Below are 18,036 nucleotides of genomic sequence, written 5' to 3'. Positions count from 1 at the left end.
GTGTGGGGATGCATGTATTACGGGTACCCACAGAGGCTTGAGGCTAGAGACATTGGATCCCCTGGAACTGGAGTTGTCAGTTGTGAACCACTGAATGTGGGTGTTGGGAACCGAACTCTGGGTTCTGCAAAAATGGTACCAGCTCTTAACTGCTGAGCTGTTTCCTGCCCCTCACATCATCTGACTTCTGAGTACATAATGCAGGCATCATCAGCTCCTGGTGTGTGCGTGTGCGTGTGCGTGTGCGTGTGCGTGTGCGTGTGTGCGTGTGCGTGTGCGTGTGTGTACGTGTGCGTGTGCGTGGTGTCTATCATTGTTTAATTGGCAAATATTTGCACAGTGAAGTTTCAAGCCCTTTTTGTTTATAATTTTTTCAGTAGAGACTGCTTGGAAAGCTTGGGGAAGGGGGACATTTCTAGTCTGTAACCCCGACGGCTGCTGCTGTTACTGTTGGGCACACACACTCACACAGTGTGCGCTCTGGACCCCTCTTGCCCTCATAGTGTCTGTTTCTCAGCAGGGGTTTGTGAGCATAGCTTCAGAGCTGATACAGTCCACACAGTGGATGTGTGTATAGTTAATTATTTTCCTATTATAAATAATTCTGATGAAAATCTTGGTGTGAACTTTTTTTCCTTTCCAGCTTAGGAATATTCTATGCAAGTAAATTTAAACTTCTGATGAGGTGGCTGAGCGGCTGACTGGGGGTGTTCCTCACTGGATGATTTTTTTTTTTTTTTTTTTTTTTTTGGTCAGTGTGAAATGTTTGTATTTGCACAGGAGGGAAGGGAATCTGTATGCTGACTCATGTTTTTATGTTGCATTTAAAATTGATAAAGCCACTTAGCTTCTGACATAAACTAAGGCAGGAAGTACAAAAAGGGACAGAAAAAAATTTGGTTGTGTTGCTGAGTCTGTGGGACTCATTTTTGAGTTCCTCACGTGAGGTGGGTTCCCTTTCTGACGAGCACCTGGAAAAGCCTCTACTCTCGGAGGCAAATGTCAGTTGTCAGTCTGTATTTTTTATGGCTCTTATCCTTATATCCCAAGGCTTGTGATCTTTTTGGTTTAATTATCGTGAGTGTCATCCAGACCTAGACTGCCCATGCCCACTGTTGCCCCCATGGTGTGTGCAGAGGCCCTGCGGTCATGAAGGGCTTTGCTTCCTTCCGTTCAGCCTCCCGCAGTCCACGGCCGAGAAGAGGCAGGCGGTGCTGTCCCGCCCTGTCTCCACTGCTGCTGTGGCTGTTGTCACCTCCACGTGGGTTGACCTTCCGGATTCCTGTCCCGTGTCTGCGTACAGCCGTTTAGGACCCTGCTTTAACAGTCTGCAGTAGAGTCAGGGAAGGGGTTCCGACCTTGGCTCTGCCTCTCACAGACATGGAGTGGAACAAGACATTTAACTTTTCACAGCTCTGCCTTCTCGTGTCTAAAGTGAAGAAAATGGAAGCCCTTTTCAGAGTTCGTTGGTAAGATTAAACTGGGTGATAGGAAGTGCTCAGAACGTCTGTTTTTGCCAGTTCCACATATCCGTCAGGGGCTGTCTAAGGCGTACTCTGGAAAAGCTTCCTGAAATCCCTGGAGTTAACCCTTCACTTCTTTTTGCCTTTTCTACTCTGTATTGGTATTTGACTCTATTCAAGCGTGTGTATGTAACTAGAGTTTTCCTGCCTGGCCCACAGTCAGGACAAATCTCTGTCACCTGCCAGTCCCACAGCAGCTCAGACCCAACCAAGTAAACACAGAGACTTATATTGTTTAAACTGTTTGGCCTAATGGCTCAGGCTTCTAGCTATCTAGTTCTTACATCTTAAATTAGTCCATTTCTATAAATCTATACCTTGCCACGTTGCTCGTGGCTTACCGGCATCTTCACATGCTGTTTGTCATGGCGGCAGCTGGCAGTGTCTCCCTCCGCCTTCCTGTCCTCTCAATTCTCCTCTCTGTTAGTCCCGCCTATACTTCCTGCCTGGCCACTGGCCAATCAGTGTTTTATTTATTGACCAATCAGAGCAATTTGACATACAGACCATCCCACAGCATGTGTACCATGCAGTACTGTAGCCAGTGATACCCCAAGACCAAGCCTGACGTTTGGGGGGCTTCCTCCAGTGCAGCATCTTCCCACAGCACCCCAAGAAGGGAGAAGGTAGGGAACCTTCGTTCCCGTGACCAACCCCTCCCAGGGGCCACACCTAATACTATAAGGAGTTGGGGTTTCAATGTGAGACTTTGGGGACACACAGGCAAGTACCAGCCTGTACCCTTGCTTCTGTGTGTTTGACAACAGTCACCACACTGTTATCCTTGGGACTTGGTCAGCATTCCTCTGGATAAGGCCCTGGAGTAGCAGAAGAGGACAGCCAGTCCTGGGGGGCTGGCATTGGGTTAGCCATCTGCTCCATGGAGCAACTTGGATGTTTGCACCCTGGTTCTTCCCTTCAGGGTGCTGGTCACCCCCACCCCAATGCCCTGGTTCCAGGCACTTGGGATAGCTGTTTTGAGGGGAATAAAGATCCAGAATCCTGGTTCTTAGGCATTGCCTTCCACCCCAACACACTCACTCCCTATGGTAACCCTCATCAGAAAATAACCCTCAACTGATTTTGAGATAAATAAGCCCTCCTATTTGAAAGTCAGTGGTTAAAATATTAAAAAGGTATTTTGGGGGTAAAAGAAAAGGGCTGGAAGAAACTCAGGGCCGCTCTAATTTGCTTCTGGGGGTCTGGAAGGAAGCAGTCTTTCCAGTTCTGGGGGGAAAAGAAGAGTGAATTACCATATCAATAGGTGCGTGCTAAGCAAGTGTGACTTCTGGTAATGGCTTAACTTTGTTTTCTCTTTTCTATTCTCTTAAGTGAAAACTTCAAAATAACTAGTAAATTAGGGTGAAGCTCCTTCTGAAAGGACAAATAGCTCTCTGTTGAGTGAAGCTGAGCCTTTACCCTGGGAGGAACTTGGGGAGTGCACAGTCTTTTCATCTTAGTGTAAGTCCTTCTGGAGCCCAGTCATCAAACATGAGAATCTGTCTGTACCAGGTACCATGCTATGCTCCAAAGACACAAACATTCTGTGATGGAGTGGCCAGATCATCTCCTCTAGTCAGGAAGACGGAAATTCAGATTATCCCAGTTTGCTACAGTAACCATTCATAATCATTTTTATTTTAAGATTGATGATCAGGAAGATTGTCCCCAATTTATTCCTATTGGTCATTTGTGCCTTTTCTAGTTTACTGATTAGTCTTGCTGAGAGATTATCCAATTTTATTAGTGTTTTGATTATATATGTTTTCTCTAGTATACTTTAAAAAATAATTTCTCAATTCCTTGTATTTCTTTGGGCTTAAATCATTGTCCACCTACCCAGACTTTTTTTTCTCCCAGTAAGTGCATTTTAGCTATAAATTTCCATATGATTACGGCTTGTCACGTCTTACGTTTTATTTATTTATTTTTGGTTTTTCAAGGCAGGGTTTCTCTGTGTAACCCTGGCTATCCTCTGTAGACCAGGCTGGCCTCGAACTCAGAGATTTGCCTCCTTCTGCCTGGGATTAAAGGTGTGTGACACCACTGCCCAGCTACATCTTACTATTTTTGATGTCATATTTTTATAATCATGTAGTTAAAAAATACTTGGTCTCCTCTGTAATTTCTTCATGACTCGTGGCTAAAATGTGGTTATTTCTAATCACAAATTATTGTTGATGTCTTAGCTATACTAAGACAGAGATCTTAACCATTGTCGTTGCGTGTGGTTGTGCGTGTGGTTGTGCGCAAGCACTGCGGCCGTCAAGTGCTGTCCACCTTGCTTGTTTTGTTCATTTTCGAGACGTGGAGCTCGCCAGCTGGTCTAGGCTGGCCAGGCAGCAAGTTCAGAGACCCACCCGTCCCCTCCTGGGGCTGGGGTTAAAAGCATGCACCACCACTCCTGGCTTTGAGTGTGGGCTCTGAGCACAGGCCTCTGGCTTCTGCAAGGCAGGTCCTTTAGGCATTCAGCCAGTGCCTTTGCCCCAAGTATCTCAAATTCCCAGGGACTGTACTGTACCCCTTTCCAGGCTGGTTTTCCTGTGAGTTGGGTCACACTTTCACACTTTGAATCTGTCCGCTCTTACTTACCAGTTAACGTGGCCGTCTCCCGCCAGGGTTGTGGCTTGGAATCCTTGCTTTGCTTCTCGGCAGTTTTCTGCTCGTGTCTGTTGAGGCTTGTCACTCAACATGAGCATATACATTTGAGGTGGCGATATGCAGATTGCCTGAGTGGATGGCTGTGCCCGAAACACTGACATGACCTTTGTCCAGGGCATGGTGCTGCTCTAGCAGCTGGTTCTCTTCCTCCTGTAAAACCGCCAATCCTGTTGCCTTAAGGCCCCACCCTCATAATCTAATTTAGCCCTAGTGAGTTCCTTAGCGGCTCCAAGCCGGAGTGCAGAGGGTCTCCATGGGCACTTCGGCTTTAATGTATGGGTTTTAGGAGAACAGTTCGGTTGACATCCTAGAGTACAAAGACTCAGGAGCTTAGCCGCAAAGGCTTGCATCTGTCAAAGCCACGGGATTGTGAAGCAGAACAGTGTGAGTCGGGACCACCTGTACAGAGAAAGACTTAAGTGATTAGTGCCTGGCACCTAATAATTAGTTCACTGTGACGTGTCTAGAGGTGATTGTGAAGCCAGTTCCCTCTCCTTTCTTTTGCAGGTGCTAACTTTGGGTCCCCGTTTGGAACAGGAGGAACAGTGTTTTCTACTTTTCAGAACTGACCGAGGAACTCAAGAGAATCTATGTAAATAAGCTGAGATCTTCTGGCCTCGCCCTCTCTGGAGACGACCTCACCACCGCACTGTGTCTGAGGAGTGTGAAGAAGAACTACGGCAGTCACTATGAATGTGACCAGTTTGTTTTCCTTCACAAGTCCAGCTGTGAAGAGACTGCTAGGGTGGAAACAGGGCGACGAAGAAGAGAAATGGGCAGAGAAAGCCGTGGACGCTTTGGTGAAAAAGCTGAAGAAAAAGAAAGGGGCCATGGAGGAGCTGGAGAAGGCCCTGAGCTGCCCGGGGCAGCCGAGTAACTGTGTCACCATCCCCCGCTCCCTGGATGGCCGGCTGCAGGTGTCCCACCGGAAGGGATTGCCTCATGTCATTTATTGCCGCGTGTGGCGCTGGCCCGACCTGCAGAGCCACCATGAACTGAAGCCTCTGGAGTGTTGTGAGTTTCCTTTCGGCTCCAAGCAGAAGGAGGTCTGCATCAACCCCTACCACTATAAGCGAGTGGAGAGCCCTGGTGAGTGGAGGTGCACTTGGTATGCCCGTGAGTCCTGTGAGATCAGAACAAAACACCTTTCTGTCGTGGGCTGTAATTCCAAATATTTGGGGGAATTTTGTGTGTGTTCGTACATGCGTGTGTAAAGAGAAAAAGCATAGGAACACTTGTGTGTTGGTCAGCCTTTGCTCACTGTCACAAGTACCTGTAGCAGTCACTTGATAAAGAGAAAGGTTTCCTTTGGTTATGATTTTGAAAGTGTCAGTCCTCTGTCCCGTGGCACCTCAGCATCCTGGGGTGCAGTGGTGGCGGAGCTGGGGCCCCACTGTCCCCTCCAGTCACTGGGAAACTGCCCACTAGGCACCTGAACGTTTGGGGGTGCATTCCGGTCCAAATTTCAGCAGCCCTGGAGTATTTCATACATGTTAACAGTCTCCCTCTCTGAGTGACCTTATTTCTTAGAATTGGCTTCTGAAGATCGAGTTTTGTGTCTGACTTTGCTTCGTACGGTCCACATTGGTTCTGTATATCTTTCCAGCAAGTTTAGTTGTGCAGTGCGTCAGCGGACAGCTGATGTACAGGCTCTTGCGTGGGGGGGGCAGCCGCGAATAGTGCCACTTCATGCTTCACGGCAGCGCCTTTTGTCACCTGTGTTCAAGTGTGCTGTGCTGTGTTCCCGTGGGACTTGGTTCTGCCGTGGGAGGACTTGATGCTGTTACTTTAGATATCTGTCTTTATGTGTACAGTCTTGGGCTGTGGGAGAGGCTGTAACCGGCCTCTCACATCTGTGGATTCTGCATCCATACATAGAATCAGCTGCCGATGAAAATATTTAGAAAAGGAACTCTGTCTCTTTTGAGCAGACCGACTCTTCCTTCCTGATACTTTCTCTTTGGACTCCATTCTTCCTGGGGCTCAAGGTTCAGCAGCTCTTGGTGGGGTGGATCTGCTTCCTCTTCACCACCCCAGGCCTCTGACTACATACGAGGGCCACCACGTAGAGATGCTGAGGTCCTCAGACAGGTCGGCTTGCGTTGGCCTGATCTCAGCTTTGTGGCCACCATAGCTCTGCCTCAGTAATGGGCTCCACTCCCATAGTCTCGAGGTGAATCCGCCCATTGTGCTGGAAGGAGTCGAGGGCCTTGAGAGGTGACTGGGCGAGGTGCTGTATGGCCACTTATCCTCTTGATCAGGAACCTGGAGCAGTGCAGCCCACGTGACTAACCATGGCAGGTGCCTAGGCTCGGTGACAGCAGCTAGCGGAAGACAGAAGCCTCTCATTCTCTGAGCAACCGAGTGACTGTCTGCACAGCATTTCTATCATGTTAGGCATCGTTCAGAGCGGATTTAAAGTGGAGGACAGACAGATACAGGCCCCACACAAGTCCCGTGCCATGTTATATAAGGACTTGAACATCTGCAGATGAGGGCGTCCAAGGGAGCTCTAGTGCCAGTCTTCCGTGGATATAAACCACTCCATTTTGAATTTACATAGTTTGCCCTTGAGTTTGACTCCACGTCTGGACAGGCTGATCAATTGGCAGGTGTTTCTGTATTGAAGCATGAAATGCGGCACTGTGGTTCAGGATGATTTTGCTGGTGGATTGGTTCACTTAGCTGGTGGTTTCTGAGGGTCCCCAAATACGGATGGTGTCAGTTTCACGTGGCTTCTCTCCCTCCCTGTCCCTGCTCCTGGATGGCCAGGTGATCCTCCTCCCTCAGGAACTTCAGGCCCCGGGGGTAGAGGTGTTGTTTCAGTGAGGGCAAACTTCCAGCTTGACATGCAGTAACGTTTTTGTTGCCAAAGGCATTTTGTATATTTGTGGAATATTCAAGTCAAGTAAAAAGTAAAGACTAGGTAATAATTTGCTAATATTAGTGTCCACTGCCTAATTTAAGAAAGAGAGCATATAAACTAAAATCATGTGTTTCCTTCTGATTACATTTCTGTTCGTAACCACCATTCTGAATTTGACATTTATCTCCATGCATATTTTATACTAATACATTTGTCCATAAGAATACATATCATTTTGTGTATTTTCAAATATTGTGTAATGACATTAGATTTTCCTGGACCCGATTGTCATGTTCATTCCGTATCATGCTGTGTGATTCTAGAATGTACATTTTTATGATTCCCTTGTCTAGTGCTGTGAAGGGCCCTCTCTGTTGGAATTTCATTTGGGAAGGATGGGTAGAATTAGGCCATCACACGTATTATTTAGTATTCTATAAGTTTTCACTGTACACGTCTTACACGGCTTTATTTCTAGGTGACTTTTTATTGGCCCCTTTGAAAAGGACGCTGTCACAGGTTGCTCTGGGCTAAGACTACATTTTCCCCTTTCCCTAGCGACCTTGCTGGGTTCTTACTAGCTTCAGTATTAACATTCTTTACTGTTTGTAGGTTTTTGTTGTTCTTTACTTTTAGGAACAGCTCATATACAGACACATGGTTTTCTTTTAGCCCGAAACAGAAATGGAGATGGGAGTCTCAGAGAATGAAAAGAACTGTGCAAGAAATACATTCAAATTAGACTCTGGGTACATATGTTTCAGTCCACAGGGAAAGTTTTAATGTCACTCAGGTAATGAAAGCAACTCCTCCGTGTCAAGGGACTTAGGTGTCAGACATCTGGAAAGCAGAGGGTTTGAACATGAGAACTGCTCTCACACCTGAGACCACTGTTCAGATGCTGTGGGTATGTGTCCTTTCCAGCCACCTCGCTCTCCCTCTGCCCCAGGCGGCCAGCATTTGCCCTGCGCTGCTGCAGCCCCCGTCTGGTGGGTGCTGTGACCTCTACAGCTCGTGACCTGTTAAATGTGTCCCTGATAGAAAGGTCCGTTCGTTGCTCATTAGTAGAGCTCTGGCGCTTTTCCCACTTCCTTTTTCATTTTCTCCATGGCTCTGTGCTTGAGTTCTCTGCAGGCACTCAAGGCCTTTTCCTCTGTAACTCCCACCTCCTCTCCCATGGTCCAGCTCACTTCTCTTTCTACTTCAAGTCTAAACTTAGAGATCTGTGTAGTTGGGACTCATCCTCAATCCCACCTTTTTCCTACCCCAGAGAGATTTCCCATAGCAACTCGAGCTTCTTCATAATGTGCTTCACAGTCAGGTGCTGTCCAGCTAATCTCTGAGGGAAGAAAGTGTAGGGCAGGCACCCTACATCTAACATCTCTGTCTCGGCAGCTACCACACGACAGGGATTATTGCTGATCACTGAAAATGCTGTGACTAGCGAGTTTATTCATATGGCCATCTGCTCTCTAGCAATGAATTTTCAGCGTGTCTGAAGCCTTTGAAAACCGTCTTCCCCTCTTTGGTCATTTCCTTGCTGATGTAAGATGAAAGGGACGCCATTCCCAGTGCAGTTCTAACGTAAAGGTTTGATAAGGTGGAGAGGCGAAGTATGACTCCAAGCTTCATGTTCTTTCTCCTCTTCAGCCAAGAATCTTACGAGGCATCCACGGGACAGTTCTGGAGCTCCCTTGAGGGCAAGGCTGAGATATATGTGGTCTAAATATACCAGAGTTTTGACGCTTGTCTTTCATGCTGTGAAGTGGTATTGTGTCCTCTCAGAGTCCGTGTGTGATCACGTGACAGCCATGTGTTGCTGGGACTCTGATTGATATTCATGCTAAGATTGCTGACCCTGGTTGAATATCCAGGCCGGTCGAGGCCCACTGTCCTGGTGAGGTTCTCCATTCACAAAGTGCTAGTGGATTAGTCTTTCAAGTCATTCAGCATTTGGAAGTTTTCTTGTTCTGATACAGATAGAAAATTGGCCTGCTCTTTCTAGATTTTTCCTTCAGGAAGTCATCAAGGTTATTGAGAGAAAGACAGTTGATTCTGTTTTCATTTGGCTCAGTGCAGTTTTTGTCATTATTCCTTTGACTGTCTTTGTTTTCTATTTCTTTGCCCCAAAATAATTTCATCAATTTAAGTAACTACTGTTTCTTGTTGACCTGTGTTATGTATTTTGTTACAGATAAAATAGTGTGAAAACGGGGGCAGGGAAACCCCAGCACTTCAGAAACATTAACTCCATGTTCCCCACAGCTTTGGTGGCACCTGTGAGGCAGAAACCTTTCTGTGGAAAGGCTGTACTCCGGCCATTATTGAAACATACATCTTGCAAGAACATGTTGGCTTTTTCTCCCCCACACATGGAGACACTTGCAGGAAGCAGAAAGTTCTCAGAGATCTGAGACCCTGAGCTTACTGCTGACGTAGCAGTCTGACTGTTTGCTCGGACTTTACTAGCCTTTGGAGTCGAATCTGCTTATTAGTGGTCAGATTCAATATTGCTTCTCTTTTTCTTTTCCCAAAGTAAGTGCTGACTGAGGCTGAGTAAGTCACCTAATTGTGGTATTGAGAAGACCATTCGGCTGCTGTCCGCTGCTCCCAATGTGCCTTGCTGGGGGTTTCCTGGCTGCTGGCCTCTTTTTTTCCCTCACATGGTTCTTTAAAATTATTTTTTTGCACTTTGAACTTCACCATGGAAGTCTTTATCAAACCTGAGCTTAAAATTCTGGGATTGCCAGGTGTGCCGGCACATACCTGTATTCCCAGCACTCAGGCTGAGGCAGGGAGTTGAGAGTTTGGGGCCACAGTAACAGCCTGTCTCTTAAGACCCCCTGAACAAGTGAAGTCTGTTAAAGAATGTTGCTGGCTGCTTAAAATTGAAATATGCTGGAAATCTTCCCCACCTGTTGGCTGAATATGGGCTCCAACCCCAGCTGTCTGTTCATCCTGTAATTTGTGGCTTGGTAAATTTTACCTGGAAGAGGACATTTCAAACGTTATAGAACTGGAGAAAGATTCGTTGTTGCCCAGCAGGAATAGGGCGGGGAATGGATACAGGAAGGAAGGCAGCAAACCAGGGCTCCTGAGGATATTTGCCAGTATTGGTGTCAGACTCCGGTGGTCACATAAAGCTGCGTATGAATCTGTAATAATCTCAACTTAAAAAGTGTCCTGTGAGTGAGGCGGTGGTGGCATATGCCTTTAATCCCAACACTCCAGAGGCAGAGGCAGGCAGAGCTCTGTGAGTTCAAGGCCAACCTGGTCTACAAAGTGAGTTCCTGGACAGCCAGGCTATGCAGAGAAACCCTGTCTCGAAAAACAAACAAATAAGCAAAAAATCCAACCAGACAAGTAAAAGTGTTCTGTGAAAGATCATCAGTGTGTCTCACAACTCAGTTACTCTAGTGCTCCGCCCTAAGACATCCCCAGACCCTATGTGATGGTGTGGAAATGATTTGCACCTAGTGACTCTTTCCTGGCCAGCAGTGTGCAGTGGGCGCTAGGGATGGTGGGGGAAGTCTGGAGTGCCACTTCCAGTCAGACACACCATCTGTTGACATTGCAAAGGGAGCTGACATCCCCAGGGTGCTGCAGGGTGAGCTTTAGGGTAGGTAGCTTAGGCGAGAGTGCATTTCAACGTAGAGTGTTTGGACCTCAGTGTTTATTGGGATGTAATCCCATGATTAAATCCCCGAGTGCCTGTATAGTAGGTTTGCTGGGTTGGGGGCAAGCATTGACTTTGCTTGAAGGTTTTGCGGTTATAAGGCAGATACCAAGATGTGTTCATTACAAAGATTTTGAAAATTGGAGGTAAATTAACTAGACTAACAGTAAAAATTAAGAGAGCATGCACTGTGTTCCAGTACACCTAAATTTCTCTTCCTTCTGACATTTATAATAAACACAGGGCTGGCTCTACAGGAACTGTGCCCATCAAAAAGACTGGTATGTAATTATAGTAGTGTATGCTAAACTGAATAACTCATAAACCTCAGAATAGCACTGACAAGACTTCCTCAATTGTGACACACCTGGACACCGTGTTCTAGTAACGCTGGCCCATGGTGCGATGCGGAGATGTTCACGTGTGTCTGGTGTCCCGAGGACTTTTTTATGTGTATCTGTGCATTTGGAGGCCAGAGCTCCACCTTGGCTGCCATTCTCAGGAACACAGTCCACTTCCTTTGTAACAGTCTCTCACCAAGGCTGATAATCGCCAGCTTGACTGTCTGTCTGTCCTGTGAGCTTCAGGGCTCCTCCTGTCCCTTCCTCCCCAGTGCCCAGAGGGGGATTATAAGTACGAGTCATTGTGCCTGGCATTACGTGGATTCTAGGGATGGAATTCAGGTCTACGTGCTTGCAAGCCACACTTTTTACCAACAGAACGATCTCCCAGCCCTGGACAAAGGACTGTAGTCAGTTTTTAGGTAGAGAGAATAAAGTAAATGACTGTTATAATGAAGCAGGCCAAGGGGAACAAGGTAAAGGATTGGCTAAGAGCAGGGAAACGAGTGAACGTGTTCTCTGTGGGCCTTGCTGTCTGTCACACAGATGCACTCTGTGTCAGTCTGGGGGATGACAGCACCCTGTGCCCCTGCTGGTGGTGCCTAATGGAAGGCAGGTCACTGAGGTGTGCTCTTGAAGGGTGGTGGGACTGACTGACACCCTTCCTTGCTGGTTCCTGCCGACACACAGCTCCGCTCTGTGCTCCAGCTGTGGCGTGCTGTGTCATCACAGGCCCGCAGAGCCAAGCCAGCCAACCTAAAACCGCCGAACACCGTGAGCCCAAATAAGTAAGTAGAAATATCCCCCTTTTCAGCTGATTTTCTGTGAAGTTTGTGTTAGCAGAAGAAGCCCAACAAACCATGAGATGACCTACAGACCTCCCGCTACACCCCGCCTCTGAAAGGTTCGGTCAGAAGGAGGCATAGGAAGAGAATGTGAGGGGTTGGCACATGTCCCAGCATCCATGCAGAGGTCAGGGTGACATCTCAGGAGTTAGTTCTCTCCTTCCACCTTGCTTTTGAGTCATAGTCTTCCTTATGGTTTCTGCAGCTGGAACCCATGGGTTTAGTTTTGTTTTGTTTTGTTTCTTCTTTAAAGCCAAATGCCTTCAGGAAGCCCTTAAAAAAGCCCATGTCTATAATCCCAGGAGTGCCATGAAAAGCCCATGTCTGTAATCCCAGGAGTGCCATAAAAAGCCCATGTCTGTAATCCCAGGAGTGCCATAAAAAGCCCATGTCTGTAATCCCAGGAGTGCCATGGCGAGCTAGGAGAACTGGTCGGAAGCTTGCATACACCACATGACAGCAGAAACAAGAAGCTGCCCCAGATTTGAGGCCATTTGATCAAGAAAGTCCTTAAAACAGAAATAGATTGTAAACTGTTGGCGGTGAGGGGTCAGAAATCCTCAAAGCTCACATGTAATTTCAGTGAGAGGGTATCGGCCCAGGTAGACGGTAGAGTGGAATCCCTTAGGAATTAGGACAGAAAAGGCCATGTAAAGAGATACGAATTTCCTTTAGTAAGGATGTGAAAACACGACAGGGGATGATCAGATTTAGGCTTCCAGCTTGGGCAGTTTGGCCATGGGCCACTGGCTTGTCGTCTTCCGAGGACCACTCTCATGACTTCCCTGAGGGTTGAGATTGACCATCTCTTCAGGGTTGTGTGATGATGTTTTTAATCACAGTGTGTGACGAGGCGTCTGCATTAGCACATTCTTGAGAACAATGCGCCTATGTGAGATGAGGAGAAACCTCCATATCATCGTAGAATAACATGAAATTTTTGATGTGAACAAGTCTTCATGAAGCAAATGCCCCAGAAAACTGGTGGTAATTAGTACAATAAAAATAGTGACAGTGACTCTCAGTAGCCACATTTTGCATGACAGTGTTTACCACCACACATGTATTCTCCTTTACTGCTGACCTGAGGAGCAGGTGCCAAGGGCTGCTGAGATGGAGTAATGAACAACCTGAAACTGGAGAACTAGAATCCAAGTTCAAATCCGCCACTGAGCACTGTGTGGGACTGCTTCCCATGAACCAGGAAGCAGTTGACTTCTCTTTAATGAAGGAGCCACACACCCAGTTACAAGCATTAGAGCATGTGATCTGAAATGCCCATGGGCAGCCAGCCTGTGGATTGGCTGAAAGAGGAGAGTTGGGAGCATGGGCACCTGCAGCGGCAGCTTGGGTGCTTAGGAAGTTGTGTCTGTGTTTAGTTCCCATCCATCAGTACTCATCATTAGAAAACGGTGTGTCAGCTTCACAGCATATTTGCTGGGCTCCGATTTGAACTCAGAATAAGCTGAATATAGTTAAGTGAACTGTGGTTGTTCATCAAGCAAAGCCATTTGGGGGTCGTTGTGAACATGTCAGTGGGCTGTTAGGTAGCTGAGCCAACTGCTCAGAAACTTCCTTAAGACTAAGGTGGTCCAGAGCTTCACTGTGGAGCCAGGTTGCCCAGGCTTGAACCCTGACCCACTGGATCTTAGCTATATAACCATAGGTAACCTAACTCCATTGGATGTTGGTTCTTAGGCAAGTTACTTACTCTCCCTGTCTCTCCATTTCCGCTATCTTAAGATTTATTTTTACCCTTTTTGGAATGCCCTGTATGCAGATGTGTGTCTGCATGTGCATATGAGTGCAGATGCCCCCGGAGGCCAAATGCATTGGATCTCCCCTAGGTGAGCCACCAGATGAGGCTTGGGAGCCAAACTCCAGTCTTCTGCAAGGACAGTCCACACTCTTAACTGCTGAGCCAGCTCTCCAGCCCCTCAGTTTTCCTTTCTGTGAGGCAGGGGTAACATGGTAATGTGTAAGAAGGGCGGAGTTGTTGGGGGATTTGATGAGTTAACACATGGTACAGTGTCAGCATGTCCTGTGTGGCGGAGAGAAGTGCCCTTGTTCCAGTTTCACTGTTAAAAGGAAAGAAGGTTTAATAAGCAAACCGCCCCTGATACTTGTTCTGATAAATAGTTAAGCAAAATCCTAAGTTTTGGAAATCAAAAACGAACACCATATTGTTATCTCTCATGCATTGCCCACAGTGGTTTTTTTTTTTTAACTGCTATGTTAGTTTTAGCTTGTACACTAAGATTTTTTTTCTACCACAGACACCTCTGTAGTCGCTTATAACCTAGCACCTGTTGTCTGTGGAATTGAAGCAAACAGATGTTTAGCAAAAGGAAAGGGCACTGGGCTAAGAGCAGGGAGAAGAGTCGGAGGAGCAGCACATTTGGAGAAGGCTGCACTCTAGTCATCGACTTAAACAGGGCAGGAATTGAAATAAAGCTCAAGCATATTCACTGAAAACACATTAAGGACCTTTCTGTATGTCAGACTCTAGGTGATACACAAGAAGGGACAAGAGTTCCACCCTCAGGGGCATGATGCTCTACCAGGTAGGGGTGTCAGATGAGCAGTAAAGCATGGCAGTTGTCACCAGGAAAGCCTGTGTGGCCACAGTGGGGCACTGGGAGGAAGGGGTTCCTGCTGGGGTGGAGGGCGAGCAGGGAGAGAGGAGTGGAATTAACTGGGAGACTGCAGAAGCCTGGGACAGCTCTGTGGAGAGGGTGAGCTTACCCCAAAGACAGGTCAGAGCGGGGACCTCAGGCCTCCAGTCATAGCCAGCATCTGTGGGCACAGTCTCGTGGAGACACATTTCATAGGATCATCAGTGGTGGGCCAGAAATCACTGGCCTGCCATTCTCCAGGAAGTTGAGTTTTCAGCAGTTATATTTAGGCCATTTTTAAAGTAAATTGAATGTTTGGCTTTTATTTTTATTTTTTTTAAAGCTTGATACTGGTATTGAATACAGTTTATTTCTTTAGTTGTGCTGGAATTGTGTTTGCATTTTTGCCCTCCGTGAATATACTTCTTCAGAGTGATTGCTGCATTCCTACAGGTAAACGCTACAGTGTCTTCCTTGGTTAAAACAGTCTGGTGAAAATGTGGTTCTCAAAACCATGAGTGTGGAGAGATGGTTCAGTAAAGTGTTTGCTGCACAGACATGAAGACCTGAGTTCAGTCCTCAGCACACAGAAAAAACCTGGCGTGATGGCACATGGCTATAATCCCAGTACTGGGGAGGCGGGGCGGGGGCGGAGGCGGGGACAGGCAAGCATGGGGATGGGGACGGGGGGGGGGGGGGGGGGGGCAGGGGCGGGGACAGGCAAGAATGGGGGCGGGGACAGGCAAGCATGGGGGCGGGGCGGGGGCGGGGACAGGCAAGCATGGGGGCGGGGTGGGGGCGGAGGTGGGGACAGGCAAGCATGGGGGCGGGGACCGGGGACGGGGGCGGGGACAGGCAAGCATGGGGGCGGGGACCGGGGACGGGGGCGGGGACCGGGGACGGGGATGGGGGCGGGGACAGGCAAGCATGGGGGCCCGCTGGTCCAGCCAGTCTAGCCAAAACAGTGAAGGTTGTGAAAGAGCCTGTCTCAAAAAAATAGAGAAACAATTGAGGGAAACGACCCAGTCTTTCTCTCCCTTTTACACACACGCATGCACGCACGCACGCACGCACGCACGTGCACACACACAACTGGAAAGAGAATTTTTGAAGCGACTTCCACAAACCTGGCTGTGAACAGGCTTTGACTCAAACCGTGGCCCCTCTTTGATCAGACGCTAGGTCCAGAGTGATCTACTTAGCCAGGCTGAGTCTGCTAACCTGCGCAAGACAGATCGCAGATGTGAAGAATGGGTGTGGAAACGCCCTGTGGTGGAGCCTGCCCTCCGTTGACTTTTATTGCCCGGCTCAGGGGACCTTCTCTGTTATTTCAAGCCCTGCCCACCCTCATCTCACCACCAGTGAGCAAACAGAGAGACAAAGGGGTTTTCGCTATTGTTTATTGCTGTTAAAATTTAACCTTGATTAAGATTTAGAGAACCATTTCTTCAGTCCCCAAGACATATCTTGAAGTAAGGAATTTTATTTTATAAGCATACATACTATTAACTTGAAAAACTATCTTGCACCTCCCCCCCTTACATGAAAGGTTTCTGCCCACAAGGTCATCCAGTGTACTCTATCAGGGACATCTGTCTTAGGCAGCTGCTCTGACAACTTGCCCTTTTGGTAAGAACTTTTGGTAAGGGCGGGTTGGGCCACCTCTCTGCTCTTAGGCAACCCCAGAGCAGTGTCCTGAGATGTTACCTGGATGGAGCTTTGCACGGCATACTGCTGAACTAGAGTTAGGTGTCCACAGGTCAGGGCCACAGACGGACAGCATCTGGAGTGGAGGTGCCCGAGCAGAGAGTGCCCTTTTTATGGGAGGTGACGAGTGTGAAACCCCGAGAAGTCTGGCGGTTTGCTCAGAGCCCCAAAGGTAGTCACTCTGCTCAGGTCACTTAGCTGAACACCTCCTGCACTTGCAGAACCAAGCAGGAAGCATTTAGGTAGCTTGATTGCCAGTCTGTCTTCGTGGACACCCAGACAAAGCAGCCTCATCGTGAGAACTCTCTTGTGTATTACAGCAGAAACCAGCTGCCTTTTGGAGAACATGTGGAGGGTCAGCACAGCTGAAGACTTGTCAGGGTAGACCAGAACACTTTGCCACTGACCATTCAGTGTAGAATTTCAGGCCATGCCTGCGTCTGGACAAAGCTGCAGTCTGGAGTGAACAGGAATGCTGTTGAGTGCTGCGGTATAATTTTAGCTGTTCCTGGTTGTCCCTTTCCCATGTGCCTTGGCGACACAGAAAAGCAGAGTCCACGGCAGAATCCCACACGTCTCTTCAGACTTCAGCATACTGCAGCTTTAGCCTTAGTTTGGTTTCCTGTTGGCGGAAAGGGATTTTCATTTTTCATGGAAGGAGATGCAGAGTTTGGAAAGCAGAGTCAACAGTGGTGAGGAAAGGAAGAATCTGACTCGGTCCTTCCAAAAGGTCAAGAGGAGAGCATCCTAAGACTTAGGCCAGGGGGCTGGAGAGAGGGTTCATTGGCTAAGAGCACACACTGCTCTTACAGAGGATCCACGTACAATTCCCAGCACCCATATGGGGCGGCTTATGACTGCCTGTAATTCCAGCTTCAGAGGATCTGATGCCTCTGGCCTCAGAGGGCACCAGCGCTAACATACATGTACAGGTGTGTTCACAGATACACACATAACCGTAAAGTAAATCGTCTGTGTCTTTAAAGACTTGGCAGAGAGATGGCAAAGTACTTCCTGCACAAGCCTGCAGCCCTGAATTTAGGTCCCCAGTACTCCCACACAAAGCAGAGTTCCCAGGCAGCATGTGCCTGGAACCCCAGCGCTGGGCAGGTAGAGCGAGGAAGATTCCTATAGCTTGAGATCCAGCCAGTCCAGCCAAATGGGTGAGCTCCAGGCTGAGTAAGACCTCGTCTCAAAAGGTAAAGTGGGAAAGTGATTGAGGAAAACCGCTGATGTCAACCTCTGGTCTCCACATACATGTTTACATGAACCTACACCCCCCCCCCCACACACACACACACATTCACTCACTCACTCACTCAGGCGGTTGTCAGCTAGGTGAGAAAAGTCCCGCTCAGCCAGGCCCCTGTTTCAGGAGGGGCCCAGAGCTCAAGCAGGTCAGGGTGTTAGTTCTCAGAACACACGACCCGATCAGCTTTGAGACGAAGCTTAGGAAATCCATCCGGCTCCACATCCAAGGATAAACCTCAGGGCCGAAGCAAAAAGAACAGGTTACTGATAATGTTTAGGAAGCAAGTTTGGAATCTGGCTTCTCAGAGGTGTCTTGCAGAAAGAAGTGCAAGGATTGCAGCAGTTCCCAACCAGGCATGCTGCCCTGAAGTGAAGTTAGGGATCCGAGACTCCGAAGGCACCCATGCACCTGCACCTGCATGGACCAGGTTGTGTGTCCCTAAATTCAAGTTGGAATGTTTACCCCAAGTACCACGGAATGTGAGTTTTAGAGACAGGGCCTTTAAGGAAAAGATAAACTGAGATGAAGGCATTGTGGGGAGTGCTAATGT

The 18,036-nt window shown here is 48.0% G+C and overlaps 1 protein-coding gene across 4 annotated transcripts in view; it reads left to right on the top strand.

The window, feature by feature from the left end:
• Smad1 (SMAD family member 1) overlaps positions 1-18,036 on the top strand; it is a 63,324-nt gene that overhangs the window by 20,002 nt on the left and 25,286 nt on the right. For all 4 annotated transcript variants that reach the window (XM_059264304.1, XM_059264305.1, XM_059264302.1 and 1 more), the window contains exon 2: positions 4,692-5,273. In XM_059264304.1, the coding sequence (XP_059120287.1) occupies positions 4,874-5,273 (400 nt within the window). In that variant the 5' untranslated portion in view covers positions 4,692-4,873. The remainder of the gene's footprint in view (positions 1-4,691; positions 5,274-18,036) is intronic.

The sequence above is a fragment of the Peromyscus eremicus genome, chromosome 5 (genome assembly GCF_949786415.1).
Source record: "Peromyscus eremicus chromosome 5, PerEre_H2_v1, whole genome shotgun sequence".
Lineage (NCBI taxonomy): Eukaryota > Metazoa > Chordata > Mammalia > Rodentia > Cricetidae > Peromyscus > Peromyscus eremicus.
The sequence above is the reverse complement of the archived record's forward strand: the minus strand, read 5'-3'. Positions and strand labels throughout refer to the sequence as shown.